Source organism: Coregonus lavaretus (genome assembly GCF_964263955.1).
Source record: "Coregonus lavaretus genome assembly, chromosome: 16".
Classification (NCBI taxonomy): Eukaryota; Metazoa; Chordata; class Actinopteri; order Salmoniformes; family Salmonidae; genus Coregonus; species Coregonus lavaretus.
This window is the reverse complement of record NC_140003.1, coordinates 21,140,469-21,157,452: the sequence shown is the minus strand read 5'-3', so window position 1 is coordinate 21,157,452 and position 16,984 is coordinate 21,140,469. Positions and strand designations below refer to the sequence as shown.

The following is a 16,984-nucleotide window of genomic DNA, read 5'->3' as shown; positions in this document are numbered from 1 at the left end:
CCTCTGACCCACTGGGAATGTGATTAAAGAAATAAAAGCTGAAATAAATCATTCTCTCTACTATTATTCTGACATTTCACATTCTTAAAATAAAGTGGTGATCCTAACTAACCTAAAATAATTGTGAAAAACAGAGTTTAAATGTATTTGGCTAAGGTGTATGTAAACTTCTGACTTCAACTGTACATAGGCGTACAGAGGCCCATTATCAGCAACCATCAGTCCTGTGTTCCAATGGCACGTTGTGTTTGCTAATCCAAGTTTATCATTTTAAAAGGCTAATTGATCATTAGAAAACCCTTTTGCAATTGTTAGCACAGCTGAAAACGGTTGTGCTGATTAAAGAAGCAATAAAACTGGCCTTGAGACTAGTTGAGTATCTGGAGCATCAGCAATCGTGGGTTCGATTACAGGCTCAAAATGGCCAGAAACAAATAACTTTCTTCTGAAACTCCTCAGTCTGTTCTTGTTTTGAGAAATTAAGGCTATTCCATGCGAGAAATTGCCAAGAAACTGAAGATCTCGTACAACGCTGTGTACTACTCCCTTCACAGAACAGCGCAAACTGGCTCTAACCAGAATAGAAAGAGGAGCGGGAGGCCCCGGTGCACAACTGAGCAAGAGGACAAATACATTAGTCTCTAGTTTGAGAAACAGACGCCTCACAGGTCCTCAACTGGCAGCTTCATTAAATAGTACCTGCAAAACACCAGTCTCAAGGTCAACAGTTAAGAGGCGACTCGGGATGCTGACCTTCTAGGCAGAGTTGCAAAGAAAAATACATTAATATGCCATTTAGCAGACGCTTTTATCCAAAGCGAGTTACAGTCATGCGTGCATACATTTTTTTTTTTATGTATCTCAGACTGGCCAATAAAAAGAAAAGATTAAGATCTTAAATGGGCCTCTGTACTGTATTCCATTAAAAATCAGCCGTGTCCAGCTACAATAGCCATTTACAACATTAACAATGTCTACACTGTATTTCTGATCAATTTGATGTTATTTTAATGGACAAAAAAAATTGCTTTTCTTTAGAAAACAAGGACATTTCTAAGTGACCCCAAACTTTTGAACGGTAGTGTATGTGTGTGAGTTACGACAGAAGAATGGTTGAGAAAATCCAAATGTACCATGGATCTATTTTCAAAACATTGCATTGACCTCACTTTTGCAGTGTGGAAAAGCAATGTCAGATTAAGCAATTCTTTCATGCTTTCACAGACAAGTTTTAATAGTTAATACATCTTATAAACATATTTAAAGCACTGTCAAACGACAATATCACAAAGACAAAAAAACAAAGCACAATGAACAGATCAACTGATAAGTGTTTGAAACAGATAGATGTAAAATCAACTTAATGGAGTGAGTTGCAGTTGAAAGAAATGTACACTTTCCATTTTTCTTCTATTTTTAAACAAGTTATGTCACGTCATTCTCTATATAAAAACAACATTTTAACTCACAAATGATTTTCCATTTTATTTTAAAGAATTTTTAAATATACAACATTGTATTTACATGGTCTAGTATATTTACAAAAAATTAACAAGTGGCACTGTGTAGGTTGGAGTTTTTGTCTTAAAAACAAATAAAATGATAAATAAAAAGTAAACACCACTTTATGTTTCTGACATATTCAGTAGCAGGCATGGCTCCCCAGTCATCTGCAAAGTGCTGTCCATTCCCAAGAAGCAAGAACTGTTTCTTTCACAAAAATACAACATGGCCACCCTCCCATACCTACCCCACCCTGCTCCCCTCCCCTCCCCTTCTGCCTCCAAACAGCACCCCACAGTACCCTGATATGCTATCATAACACTTTGAACAAAGCTCAATGCTGGACATTCATGAAAATGAACATTTGATGGTTCTGGAAACCCAAGTCTTGTATGTGGCATTCTGTAGTCCTGCTCTTATGATGTGTCATCATAATCCTCTCAGGCATAACAGAGTGGGATCCATGTATGATTTCATAAAATAAAAATAATCAAATATGGTTTTGTGGATTCCACACAGGGGGACTGCATGTAAGCCAGGTGAAAGGGAGCAATTTACTTAATGGGCTTCTCACAGCGTGGTCACATAGGTCATAATGTATTTATGTCCAATGTACGTGCTATAGATGCATCACACAGTCACCTCAGGTCAAGAAGATGGAACTAACTATGGCAAATAAGTTTACAAGCAGGCTTCACCCCAGACATCTAACATCGAGTTAGAAATGAGTGTCAGCCAGGTTATGGTGAAATGGCAAGGGGTTAGCTAATGGTTACACGGCCAGACACCATGAGACGAGCCACAGCAGCACCAGAGGCAGGACATAATATACATTCACACAAGAAAAACTGCTGAGTCACAGAGACACACAGACACAGCACATAACTACATTGACGGTCCCACACACATCCACTCTAAACATACACATGGTTGTGCAGAATAGTGCATCGGAGAAGGTGCCACTACCTGCAGTGCAAGATGGCAACAGCCAGGTAATGAAACAAAGCAAGAAACAGCCTCTTTCATGAGAAGAGTAGCTAAAACAATAAAGAAGCTGATAACTCCAATACAAGAACTGATGAAAATGACAATATAGTTGAACCAGTTTGAAAAGGACACCTCGTGCAGCCTGATTTTTTACAAAACATGTTATAATTGTGTTGGCTACAACAAATGCCCAGCAATGTGTACCTAAAACATCCTTAAGTGATTATCATTTCCAATAAAAAGAACGTGCCTTAAGTACCATTTTAAATATATAAAAAAAGGAGGTGGGGTTTATAATTATTATTTGCTGAATGATCTTAGTGTTGTTGGCTTGTGTTCTCGACAGACACACACAAAGACAGTGAGAAATGTAACTTAAAAGGTTGTTTTAAGGTCAAGTCTCCCATTTGTTAGCTTTATTTGCCATGGTGGCTGGGGACTTTATGAAATACTGTAGCTTAGAGTAGATCCACCCCCTGCCTTGACGCAGTAAAAAATATCTGACAGTTTACTAACTGGACAGTTTAACATGCCAATCAACGTCAGTCAATGGCTCCTTGTTTGTTCTATGAAAAACCAAGGCATAGTGACACGACAGCCACACGGTTAGCTAGGGTTAGACACAAAGTGCTCTAATGTGTCTAATTTGACAAGAAAATCAAACAAATATAATAAATTAAACCACTCACTAAAAAGCAAAAGTAAAATTCTCTCACTACTTTTTACTACCTATGATTTCATTTGGGAAGCATGAAGCTAGGACTCGTACTAACGTTTGTTCAGTGGACAGGGTTTGACACAAACTAAAACACAATAAATACTCTCGATCGGCCGGAGGGACATAGAAGAAAAGGCATGTCCGTCTACATATCAACATAACTGGATTCATTTGTCCATGATTTTTGTGGGTTTTTTTCGGCATAAAGTGCAACAGTGCTTTGTTCTCTCCTTGGCCCGTGGCAGTAACCATGGTAACCAGGGCTCTTCCTCCCTGGCGCTGGGCGTCCCGCTATGAACCTAGGTCAAGTCCAAGGGGTTAGAGGTCAGGGTTCAGGGCAATCGCTGGTCACGCTGGTCTCACTGGTCACACTAGCGCTAATGCTAATACTAACATCTTCATCTTCTTCCTCTTCTCCTCCATTTTCTACTTCGACTTCTTCTTCTCTCTGGTATAGGGTGGACTTCAGGGGTTTGACCAGGCCTTCCTCATAGACCCTCAAGATGGCTTCACACACAAACTTGTACTGGCTCTTAGGACACAGAAGAGAAAGAGAGGGGGAAGGAAGAGAACGTCAACAACATTAGGAGCTAATGGCAAGGCATGAGCAAACGAGCCAGAGCAGCCAGTGATTGGGATACAGATGCAGCCAGGGGTGAATAAACAACCTGAACAGCTAACTTCCCTGAGGTGGGGTGCAGTGGTGTGTGTGTACATGTGTGTGTACCCATGTTTGTCACTATGTGTGTGTATGTGTACTAGGGAAAGAGGGAGAGTATGTGTGAATATGTGTACTTAGATTATTGTGTATGCGCACACTTAGTTCAGTGTGTATGACTGGAGGAAGGAAATGCATGAAAGCCCCCTCTTTTACCCTACTCTCATTAGCGTGGTCTCTTACTACCCCCTCATCTTCCATCCTTCCTCCACCTCATCCTCCCCCTATCCCCCCGGACCCCGAGGGTGTGCTAGCCTCATTAGAGCTCAGCATATCCTAACAAAATTACAGCTGCATCATCATCTCTACCTCTGTTACCCTGGGTCTCTGGGCTGTGCACGGGGACAAATGGCACTCATACTGAGTTCTCTAGAGAGAGAGATAGAGAATATAGTGTGCTTCCCAAATGGCACTCTATTCCATATATAGTGCCCTACTCTTGAACAGGGCCAATAGGACTCTGGTTAAAAGTAGTGCAATATATAGGGAATAGGATGCCATTTAGGACACCCAGAGACTCTGGGTCTAGATGAGAAACAGCCAGACCTGGGCAGAAAATAGTTGTATTTTGTAGTCAATACTCGAGGTAGTCGAATATAGAGTTTAAACTAAAAAGGCAACTATTTTCTTTGATATTCAAATACAGGTCTCAGAAAACTAAATAATATTTGAAAGTACTTTGACTACTTCTCAGAAAACCAAATAATATTTGAAGGTATTTGGTCCTGTATGGCTCAGTTGGTACAGCATGGCGCTTGCACCGCCAGGGTTGTGGGTTCAATTCCCGGGGCCACCCACATGTAAAATGTATGCATCCATGACTGTAAGTCGCTTTGGATAAAAGCATCTGCTAAATGGCATATACTCTTATTATATATACAAGTTATTTGAAAACTAAAATAAATATTTATTTGATGGCTGCCAAATATTTGATGAAGAACCAAAAAGAACAGTTGAACTAGTCTAAATATATGATTAGCACATGGTTTGGAGGGATCTCAGATATGAATCTTAATATAGCCTATAGCCTAGAATTAAATAAATGAGGGACATAGAATCACTTCAACAGAGTAGACCACTTTTGCAGCCTCAAAATGACTAACAAATATATGTTCATAATGAGTGAGGCATAACGTAATGCAGTTACACTTGACATCAAGTTCTTGTAACATGCTAATAAAATGTTGCTCCAAAAGTAATTCAAGTTGTATTACATAGAAACAAGAACAGTTTAATGTGTTAACAGTTTTAGTGTTACTGAGAATACTAAGAGTAACAAAATCTGGCTATTAAGTGTCGAATGGAAAATAAATATCCCAAAACTGCCTTCTTGAATCAACTACAGCCAAGGTAGGTTGAAAATCATGTTTGTATTCTGTGTAAACTATCCCTTTAAAGATGATTGCGTGTGTTTGAAACAAGAACACTCAGATGGACAAAGAGGCTTGAAGTAGTTTTTTTGCTAAGCATCCTACTTGCTGCTTGCAATGCTTGCAAATGGCTTTGAATTTCTCTGCAGTATTTTCAGGTATCATTAAATTAATTGCAGCTTTTGACCTTTTCAGTGGCATGTTGAAAGAGTCATACAGTAGTTGAGTGTCACAACTTATACGTATCTTTACACAATATCATTGGTTAATTGGTTTGACTTGATTATGTACATATTTTACATTTTACATTTTAGTCATTTAGCAGACGCTCTTATCCAGAGCGACTTACAGTTAGTGAGTGCATACATTTTTTTTTTTTCATACTGGCCCCCCGTGGGAAACGAACCCACAACCCTGGCGTTGCAAGCGCCATGCTCTTCCAACTGAGCTACACGGGGCCTAAATCATAGACAGTGTCACCAGCAAAGCACCCCCACACCATGACACCTCCTCCTCCATGCATTACGGAGGGAACTACACATGCGGAGATCATCCGTTGACCCACAACGCGTCTCACAAAGACACAGCGGTTGGCAATGGACAATCAGGAGAATGGATATTTACAGAATGTTCAGACAGAAATGTATAGATCAAATATGATTGTCAGATAGATTGGAATAGTACAAGACATTGTGTTTGCTATTCATTCTATTTCCATCTTCAACATGCAGTTCCAGATACAGCCCTGTATCTGGATATTCAGTGCATACGGAAAGTATTCAGACCCCTTGACTTTTCCACTTTTTGGTACATTACAGCCCAAAAAACGGAAATACCTATTTACAGTATTCAGACCCTTTGCTATGAGACTCGAAATTGAGATCAGGTGAATCCTGTTTCCATTGATCATCCTTGACAGTTGACAGTGCATGTCAGAGAAAAAAGCAAGCCATGAGGTTGAAGGAATTGTCTGTAGAGCTACAAGATAGGATTGTGTCGAGGCACAGATCTGGGGAAAGTTACCAAAAATTGTGTGCAGCATTGAAGGTCCCCAAGAAACACAGTGGCCTACATCATTCTTAAATGGAAGAAGTTTGGAACCACCAAGACTCTTCCTAGAGCTGGCCGCTCGGCCAAACTGAGCAATCGGGGGAGAAGGGCCTTGGTCAGGGAGGTGACCAAGGACCCGATGGTCACTCTGACAGAGCTCCAGAGTTTCTCTGTGGGGATGGGAGAACCTTCCAGAAAGAAAACCATCTCTGCAGCACTCCACCAATCAGGCCTTTATGGTAGAGTGGCCAGACGGAAGTCACTCTTCAGTAAAAGGCACATGACAGTCCGCTAGGAGTTTGCCAAAAGGCACCTAAAGGACTCTGACCATGAGAAACAAGATTATCTGGTCTGATGAAACCAAGATTTAACTATTTGGCTTGAATGTCAAGCGTCACGTCTGGTGGAAACCTGGCACCATCCCTACTGTGAAGCATGGTGGTGGCAGCATCATGCTGTGGTGATGTTTTTCAGCAGCAGGGACTGGGAGACTAGTCCGGATCGAGGGAAAGATGAACGGAGTAAAGTACAGAGAGGTCCTTGATGTAAACCTGCTCCAGAGCGCTCAGGACCTCAGACTGGGGCGAAGGTTCACCTTCCAACAGGACAATGACCCTAAGTACTCAGCCAATACAATGCAGGAGTGGCTTCGGGACAAGTCTCTGAATGTCCTTGAGTGGCCCAGCCAGAGCCCGGACTTGAACCCAATCGAACATCTCTGGAGAGACCTGAAAATAGCTGTGCAGCGACGCTCCCCATCCAACCTGACAGAGCTTGAGAGGATCTGCAGAGAAAAATGGGAGAAACTCACCAAATACAGGTGTGCCAAGCTAGTAGCGTTATACCCAAGAAGACTTGAGGCTGTAATCGTTGCCAAAGGTGCTTCAACAAAGTACTGAGTACTCCCTCTCTCCCTCCTCTCCCGGAGGACCTGAGCCCTAGGACCATGCCTCAGGACTACCTGGCCTGATGACTCCTTGCTGTCCGCAGCATCTGGTCGTGCTACTGCTCCAGTTTCAACTCTTCTTCCTGCGGCTATGGAACCCTGACCTGTTCACTGGACGTGCTACCTTGTCCCAGACCTGCTATTTTCAACTCTCTCTCTCTACCACACCAGCTATTTCAACCTCTAAATGCCCGGCTATGAAAAGCCAAGTGACATTTACTCCTGATGTACTGACCTGTTGCAACCACTGAGTTTTATTTGACCCTGCTGGTCATCTATGAACGTTTGAACATCTTGGAGAAAAATCTGGCCTTAATGGCCATATACTGTTATAACCTTTATTTAACTAGGCAAGTCAGTTAAGAACAAATTCTTATTTACAATGATGGCCTACCCCGGCCAAACCCTCCCCTAACCCGGACTACACTGGGCCAATTGTGCACCGCCCTATGGGGCTCCCGATCACGGCCGGTTGTGATACAGCCTGGGATCGAACCCGGGTCTGTAGTGACGCCTCTAGCACTGCGATGCAGTGCCTTAGACCGCTGCGCCACTCGGTCCCCTAAAATTAAAGACGGGACAAGTAAACAATCGGCTTACGTTTCGGCATTAATCGCCTTCATCAGAGCCTTGACGTGATCTTCCTGTCTGGTTTTGCGCCCCCTCTGGCTCGTGCGGCGAGGGACATCTTCGTGGGCTATACTCTGCCTTGTCTCAGGGTAGTAAGTTAGTGGTCTGTTGATATCCCTTTGGTGGTGTGGGGGCTGTGCTTTGGCAAAGTGGTTGGGGTTATATCCTGCCTGGTTGGCCCTGTCCGGGGGTAACTTTTGTTGAGTTTCTCTCATTCTTCTCTGCAGATCCTCTCAAGCTCTGTCAGGTTGGATGGGGAGTGTCACTGCACAGTTATTTTCAGGTCTCTCCAGAGATGTTCGATCGGGTTCAAGTCCGGGCTCTGGCTGGGCCACTCAGAGACTTGTCCCGAAGCCACTCCTGCGTTGTCTTGGCTGTGTGCTTAGGATTGTTGTCCTACTTTGCTCCGTTCATCTTTCCCTCGATCCTGACTAGTCTCCCAGTCCCTGCTGCTGAAAAACATCACCACAGCATGATGCTGCCACCACCATGCTTCACAGTAGGGATGGTGCCAGGTTTTCTCCAGACGTGACGCTTGGCATTCAGGCCAAAGAGTTCAATCTTGGTTTCATCAGACCAGAGAATCTTGTTTCTCATGGTCTGAGAGTCTTTAGGTACCTTTTGGCTATCTCCAAGCGGGCTGTCATGTGCCTTTTACTGAGGAGTGGCTTCCGTCTGGCCACTCTCCCATAAAGGCCTGATTGGTGAAGTGCTGCAGAGATGGTTGTCCTTCTGGAAGGTTCTCCCATCTCCACAGAGGAACTCTGGAGCTCTATCAGAGTGACCATCGGGTTATTGGTCACCTCCCTGACCAAGGCCCTTCTTCCCTGATTGCTCAGTTTGGCCAGGAGGCCAGCTCTAGGAAGAGTCTTGGTGGTTCCAAACTTCTTCCATTTAAGAATAATGGAGGCCACTGTGTTCTTGGGGACCTTCAATGCTGCAGAATTTGTTTAGTACCCTTTCCCAGATCTGTGCCTCGACACAATCCTGTCTCGGAGCTCTACAGACAATTCCTTCGACCTCATGGCTTGGTTTTTGCTCTGACATGCACTGTCAACTGTGGGACCTTATATAGACAGGTGTGTGCCTTTTACAATCATGTCCAATCAATTGAATTTACCACAGGTGGACTCCAATCAAGTTGTAGAAACATCTCAAGGATGATCACTGGAAACAGGTTGCACCTGATCTCAATTTCGAGTCTCATAGCAAAGGGTCTGAATACTTATGTAAATAAGGTATTTCAGTTTTTTATTTTAATACATTTGCAAACATTTCTAAAAACCTGTTTTCACCTTGTCATTATGGGGTATTGTGTGTAGATTGATGAGGCATTTTTGTTATTTAATAAATTTTTGAATAAGGCTGTAACGTAACAAAATGTGGAAAAAGTCAAGGGGTCTGAATACTTTCCGAAGGCACTGTATATATTAGGGCATATATTACACTGTAGAGCTGGTTAGGATGGAGCATGGTACAATGGGGTCTGAAATGATTGACACCCTTGATAAAGATGAGTAATAATGACTGTATAAAATAAATAATCTAACTTTCTCACTCATCATTATTGACGATTCATTCAGGATGATCCATAATCATGGTATCATCCACATTAATGTGTTTAGAAACATATTATATTGTTATTTGCAATAAAAGTGACAAAAAAATTACAATACATTATTTACCATTCATTTCTATTGGACACAAAACAATCTGAAAAACAACCAAAACAAAATGTAAAGGCATCCAACAAGTTTGTAGAGTCAAGCTTGGTGTAGTCATTGTGTGCTAGGAATATGGGACCAATACTACACTTTTGGCTACTCAATTTTTAAGAATGTTGAAATTTTTCAGAAAAAAAGTTTCACTTGTTTAACTAAATCTCTTTCTCTGAGCAATTGTATTAGTATAAAATAATTTTCCCTTTAGTTTTTTGCACACAATACAGTTTTGAATTATTTATGTCATACAGTTTTTATTGCTAATCTTTTTCAAGGGTGTCAATAATTTCAGACCCCACTGTATATACTATACTATAGCCCAGACAAGTAAATATCAACAAGTGTAGGAAACAAAATCCTTACACCTACCCTAAAAATGGCAATCTGGAGAGACAATGGCATTGTCTTGGCACAAAATATTATCACTGGTAGACTGTAACAATGGAAAGTCTTCCATTGACTGTACAACAGGGATGAATAAAATAAGCATAATCACAGTATCCTCTCCTTTCAATTAGTAACACTGTACAAGACTACACTGTGACTGTGCTCCTTTTATTCTAACTCGCCATTCTGGATAAGGCGATGGAGGCAAGTTAGCCTAGACTAGATAAAGAGGAGGAAGAAGAGAGAAAAATATAAATACAGACAGACGGGAGAGGAAGAGAGAGAGATGAGGATAAAGAGAGGGATAGAAGAGGAGGACGAAGAGAAGAGTGGAGGACTTACAGGTGTCTGAATCATCATGGCTCTCTGGTCCCTCATGGTTCTGACTATGTCTAATGGATAGACGGGCTGACTGCACTCCATCAGGCACAACGCTGTCTCCATGGTGATGAGAACTCCTGTTCGGCCAATCCCCGCGCTGCAGGATGACACAAGGGGGGAGAGAAGGGGGACATGTATTGGCTGAGTCAGATACCTTGGCTTGAGTAAGGCCTGAGATGTGGATTTATAAAGGCGTGTAGGTGTTCTATGTGGAGCGTTCTGGGCTGCTGGGCTGTGTACTACAGCAGTGTGTAGGAGTAGTGTTTCCGCTGCAGTCATTAAACCCCATAGTAGAATAGTTTATCTATTTACCTAGTCGGCTTGTTGTGTGTTCTATGCGAGATAAATATTCCTGTCGAGGCGCATTCAAGTTACGAGTGCCATAGGGAGGGAAACATGCATTCTGACAAGCAGTCAATGCACAACAATTCTTGCAATCGTAGGGAAAACAGCAGTTTTAATTGCCTTTGTTGAAAAGAGGGGGATCCCAGCATTCCATTCCTACTTTATTTCTCAACTCCTAAATATGTGCGAACTGCACCATTTTAAACCCAGAGTTTTTAGCAGCAGCATGTTACCACTCTACAATTCGTGCATAGGGGAGAGTGGGGCTAAATGTAACACGGGTAAATTGTGTGTAGGGTACCTTGGGGTTAAACGCCACCCTACCTCAAAATAGCTTTTTTGGAGTGACCTAAATTGTGATGAAGCAGAAAAACTTTAGTTGAGCAAAAGAAGGGGCAACCAGGGAAAGTGTTGGGGAGGAATATTGTGCCATGAAGTGGTTTCTGTAAAACCGTTACCCCGGTTGGAGAATTACCCCAAGCTCCCCTAACAGGTAGGCCTACATTATATTCACTGGCATCCTCATGCTTCATCCTATTTATTTATAGGCACTATGCTGCATCAGTTGGGCTATGCTTATTGCTATTAGCATACCTGATAATATGGACCATGTACACGCTTTATGCATGGTCCAATATGTTAAAATAATTTTAACAAATTATTTGACCAATATGTTATTGGGGTCATTACTTGAGGTGGAAATTATATTTATAATTTTTATTTTTCATTCATTTTAGAGTAGAATGTGCTTTTAAAAAGTCAACAGAACTGAGCTTCTCAGTCCTTCTACATGGGGGGGTGCCCTCTTCCACAACCTTTTCCTCCCACTGCTACACATTTTGCCTGAGGAAACACTTTGTAGGAGTATAGTAGGACAAACAGCTCCACAAAGAGGGAGAGGAGTAGTTTAATTTGAGGGAGAGTGAGACTGGGGCTAGTCAGATAGAGGGACCCTGCGATAAACGCACAGAGTTGTTTAGTGAAGAAATATTCCATTTTCACTCTAGATTTCCTTGAGTGTTTCTTGCTGTACCAAAGAATGTGTGTGTGTTAGATGTGTCATGCATTATGCTCCCTACCTGCAGTGGACCACCATGGGCTCATCCTTGCCGGTTCGTTTGCTCCGCACCAGGCTGACAAAGTCTAGGAAGTCTGATGAGTCGTCTGGGACACCGTGGTCCGGCCAGGCCACGTACTGGATCTGGGTCAACTCCCGGACCTCGTCGCTCTGTCACCACGGCAACACACAGTAAAGTCAGGGCAACATCACCATGATAACAGGGGGAAAACGTGTTGTCTCGTTACATGGCGACAAAACTAAATGTGTTTGCCCCTTTAACATAATCTATCAGTATCGCCATGGTAACACACACAGGCTACATGTTAATACTGGAAGCCTCATTGCTGTAGAGGCCAGTCACCATGGCAACATGATACATGAATCGCATGAGACCGAAAAAAGAACAGCCCACACAAGTCACCATGGCAATTCTCAGTGCTCCCTCCCTCATCTTTTAAACACTTAAAGCGATAGTCCCACTGCTGTGTTTGTAACGCTTTTAATCATTTTATTACCTGGAAGATAGCCTACTGTATTGAGGAGGACTAGCTGTGAACCACCATTTCTGTATGTTTACTTTGACTTCCAAATAGCTAACATTACATTAGCACTGGCCATTGGGAAAAACCAATGACTGGTGAGCGTACTGTTACCTCGAGGTGTGTGAGGGTCATGTCTCGGACCAGGAAAGCGGAGTTGCCCTCCTCAGTGAGACAGGCCACCTGGAAGTGGCCGTACGTGGCAGCGCTGTCAGGGTTGGGCCAGTACTGATGACACTTCACCTGTTGGCATAGAGCAACATCAGCCTTCAGCCTCAGTTTAGGCGCCTCAGCCATGGGAGAAAAGAGGACAAATGCATTTACCCAAAAATATAATCAAACATACTGAGACACAGCCGTCTCTCGATCGCAAAGTTGATTGTATATGAAACGTACCCGCCCCCTCTCCACCTGGGTAGTGAGCATGACCACCACGGAGGAGCCCTGCTCCCAGGTCATCTGCCAGAAGTCTGGGCAAGTGTTGGGCAGCGGGCCCTGGCACGCAATGTACCGGTTGATCAGGCTCGACACTGGGATCTCCATCTACAGTACAGAGAGGAGGAGAGTAGAATAAGACCTGTGTGTAGGGGTGTATGTTAGGTGTGTGGCTGTGTGTTAATAATCAAGAGTGTGTGGGCATAAGAGCATGTATTCGTTTTCAGTCATTGGAGTGGAGACTACACCTTCATCTTGGCCGATAGAAAGCCTATTAAAGACCCGCTGAACAAAGATGCCACGGTAGTTGTGGGTGGACTGAGGCGAACAGCATATGTGTTGAGTGAGGTTAGAGATACTCACGTTGATGTAATTTGCATTGATGTAGTCATCTGTGCTTTTCAGAATGACCCGCGTGGCGTCGTCTATAAACAGAAGAGAAGGAGAGAGGGGGCGAGAGAAAGGGGAGAGAGAGTGGAGTGTGAAATGGTGGGTTAACACAGTCTTAACACAGACTAACTAAGAAAAGTAGAGTGAACTGTGTGTTTTGGATACTCACAGGGTGAGATGTCTCTGTAGCGGTTTTTGGAAATGTTCTGAGGTAATTTGGCACACAACATTGTCATTCCAGGCCTCTTCCGGTAAAGTTGCTGTGAGAAAAGAACAAAAGTGTTTAAAAAAAATGTTAATCAGTATCTCGGGAACGTGGTGGGGCAAGGGAAAGTCAGACCGGTCCTGGCAAAAGTGGAAGCCATCAATAACCTTCCAGTGCCAGCTTCTTGTATGTTACAGGCTTTGGTTTTTCCATTCCATAGGTTGGACGTTAGCATATGGGGCGCACCGATTGGTGTCACCTCATTAGTCAGTATGTTACACCTGTGCTGGTTTGTCATCTCGTTAGTGGGAAAGTGTTTCAACAGTGCTGGCCCAGGTGATACTTAAGAGTGGCTGGCCCAGTGCTCCAGTTGTCTTAAGAGATGTGGTGGGTTAACACCTTTAGTTGGCTCTCCCTATTTGATTTCTAAAAGAACGATCCTTTATCTGATCTTACCTGTTTTCATTTTGCTCCACTTTTTGGTTTGCTTCCTGTCTTTAAGTTTGGTGTGGGGTTTTAATTTTGTTTGCCTCTTCTTGGGCAAATTTAGTGGGTCTCATGGTGGGTGTCTTTTATGTCCCAGTTGTTGTTGCTAGTCAACTTTCAGTGGACTCCCCCATGAGTGTTTTTCAGAACCTCTCCTAAAACCCCACCTGTTTTGTTTTGGCTGTTATCAGTGACTCTTTGTTAGTTCCCTTTTCTGTTTGCGCTACCATTTTTGTTTTCTTGCTGGGGAACGTAACAAATTGATCATGTTGTGAGATGGAAGTTACTTTGTTAGTTGTGAGCAAACTTGTCCAACAAAAATGTAGAGGTCTGAGAATGCTTGCTATGTCTTATAGGCCCACATCTTTGGATAAGCTGCTTCCACCTGCTGTATGTGGAATTCATAAGATGCTACTAATCTTTAAAATGAGCATACATGCATACATTGTGAAGTGCAGTAGCGGATTAAGACAAACACAAATATTTGCATAAACCCACACATTTTCTCAGTGCATCCCGGTATATTCGGTCTGTGTGTGCGTGTGTGTTTCCCTTGCCCCCACACTTTTATTACATTTTTCTAGTGTATTTACACAACAGGGCAGAGAAATGGGAAGCTGTTAAGTGTGCCTGATGAAAGACATAATAGTAGTTTCTTCTGTGCCATGAAATAAAGTAAAATAACATCAATAAAGTTGATATTGTAAAACTTGTGTAACATTAGTCATAGGCTGAATTTCCCTCCAGAAAGTGGTAACCTCCCTTGTGCGGTTGAGGTCAAAACAATAGAGCAGAAACTAGGGGGAGCTATTGCTCTCATCACACATCCAGTCACCTCAGAAAGACAAAAGAGCAGTGAACAAGACCAACATGAATCGAGGTGCAACCAAAAATCACAATAATATTAGGAAAAATAGACGTGAGTATTGCTGACAAAAGCTTTACATTTGAAGGTGAGGGGAGGACTCACATCAAACTGGGCTAGTACTCCCCCGCTGACCAGTCCCTCCTTCAGGGTGTTAATGGAGTCCCTCCAGGCATCCTGGTCCAGCTGAGAGGGGTCCTGGGGAGACTTCTCTGGGATGTACTGGAAGTCTGGCTCAGTCTCCTGCTTCTCCTCCACCACGTCATAGATGGCTGGGGACACAGGGAAGCAACACGGTTCGTTTAGAACAGTGTCAAGAGAAGAACGGCAAGTCTAAGGCTCTGCTCAGTTTTAATATTCACACCAGCAAACTACTTAATAACCAATTTATAAGGTATGCATTAATTCTAACTGGAATGCTATAGTGTTGATATTGGAAGGTAGCCTAACTTTTGTTTGAGGTCACCTGTTCTTCCAACCTGTATTGGGATGATTTGGCCTGTTTTAACTTGTCCATTGTAATAATAAACCCAAGGAGATTACTTAGTAATGTAAGTGTAAACATTTAACAAAAAAAATCTAACCCTCTCCTCACCATTGGGCCTGACCAATAGGATGAGCTCTCCTGAGTGGCTCTCACAGCTGGCCTTGATGAACATGACCACCTGGTCGTGAGTGTGCTCTGAAATATCACGACCGTTGATCAGAACCACTTGGTCACCTTCGTTCAGACGAGGGACACACAGGTCAGCCTGTAGAGGGTTGGAGAAGAACGCGGTCAGAACACGGTTGGGTCAAGTGGTTAGAGTGATACTGGGGAGAATAGACTACAATACTAGGCCTGCATTCATAGAGTAAGTGTCTCACAGTAAGAGTACTGATCAAGGATCAGGTTTGCCCTGTCCATATCATCATTCATTATGATCTAAAAGCCTAAACTGATCCTGTATCAACACTCCTACTCGGTCTCTGTGACCCGTAGCAATAGCTTGTGGTAAATGACAACAAATAGGACTAACTGTTGTTGGTTCATTTTGACTTCATCAACATCAGAGTAACATCCTGAAGCCTTGTTAGCTGAGCTGTGAATGGACTGCTGCTAAGTGACGTCAAATCAGACCAGTTAATTTACAGAGCTCCAGTACAAGTGTGAGTTTACTGTACGACTGGCTCTTCTTACTCCTCGCGCCAAACAATGGAACGTTTCACACGCTGTGTATGAGAGTCAGAATGAGAGTGAATGAGAGAGAGGGGGAAGAGAGAGCGAGAGGGAGGAGAAAGAGAAATAGCAAGAGAGAGAGAGTGAGACGAGGGGTAAATGCAGAGAGAATAGACATAGAGAAAGATCATGTGAGAAATTCAGTGTGAGTGAGAGGGCGGAAGTGATAGAAAAAGTGAGAGGTTGTTTGATTATCAAAGAGAGGACAACATGAGTAGGTGTACTGTAAATATATGGGGTGTTGCTGGTGATAGTGTTCTAACGTACAGATGTCCCAGGGGCCACACGTGACACGATGACAGGCATCTTCTGATCAGCTCCACCCTAAAACCAAGGCAATGGAGAGGGGTAAACAATCTGACTATTATCCAGTGTGATTTACAGGAGCAATGAGAGTTCAGTGTATAGCTCAAGGGCACATCAACCGATTTCTCACCTAGTCGGCTCGGGGATTCGAACCAGCAACCTTTAGGTTACTGGCCCAACGCTCTTAAACACTAGGCTACCTAGTATAGGATCAGTATTAGTAGGGCCAGGAGATTACCCTCTGGGCGCATGTTACGGCATATAATTATATAAGCACATCTACTGTAGGCAGAGGTCTCACCTTGACATTGAAGCCAAATCGTCCGCTATCATCTGGCCTCATCTTGAGCAGAACCAGATTGTCGTGAGAGACAACACCGTTCAGCTGTAGAGGAAGAGATAGAGATGCGTTAATACATCTCTACATTGGAAAGGCTGTCACAGCCTAAAGAGCCTCTGAAGGTTTCAGGAAAACCTCATGGCCCTAGTTTTAAATCATTTCCGTACAACTAAATTAACCTATTGTGGAACATCATGAAAACCATAAACCGTAAAAGTGGCAGACTGAGTCAAGGTGGTCCATAGACTTAGACCCCACAAGTCTAGAGCCCAAAAGCCTGTTTTAGCATGGGTAGCACCATTGAGGACTTTCACCATTTTTAAGTAGTCAACTGGGTGGGAATTCCTATGGGTTAAGGATCACATAATGATGAGTCATCAATC

General features: G+C 43.0%; 1 protein-coding gene across 2 annotated transcripts in view; it reads right to left on the bottom strand.

Annotated features, from left to right (window-relative positions):
* Positions 1-3,448: 3,448 nt before the first annotated feature.
* Positions 3,449-16,984, bottom strand: part of ptpn4a (protein tyrosine phosphatase non-receptor type 4a) — a 93,701-nt gene continuing 80,165 nt past the window's right edge. For both annotated transcript variants that reach the window (XM_084179776.1, XM_084179775.1), the window contains exons 17-27: positions 16,563-16,646; positions 16,223-16,279; positions 15,332-15,488; positions 14,842-15,008; positions 13,350-13,440; positions 13,154-13,215; positions 12,752-12,898; positions 12,470-12,598; positions 11,836-11,984; positions 10,373-10,508; positions 3,449-3,740 (exon numbers count right to left, since the gene is read on the bottom strand). In XM_084179776.1, the coding sequence (XP_084035902.1) occupies positions 3,534-3,740; positions 10,373-10,508; positions 11,836-11,984; positions 12,470-12,598; positions 12,752-12,898; positions 13,154-13,215; positions 13,350-13,440; positions 14,842-15,008; positions 15,332-15,488; positions 16,223-16,279; positions 16,563-16,646 (1,386 nt within the window). In that variant the 3' untranslated portion in view covers positions 3,449-3,533. The remainder of the gene's footprint in view (positions 3,741-10,372; positions 10,509-11,835; positions 11,985-12,469; positions 12,599-12,751; positions 12,899-13,153; positions 13,216-13,349; positions 13,441-14,841; positions 15,009-15,331; positions 15,489-16,222; positions 16,280-16,562; positions 16,647-16,984) is intronic.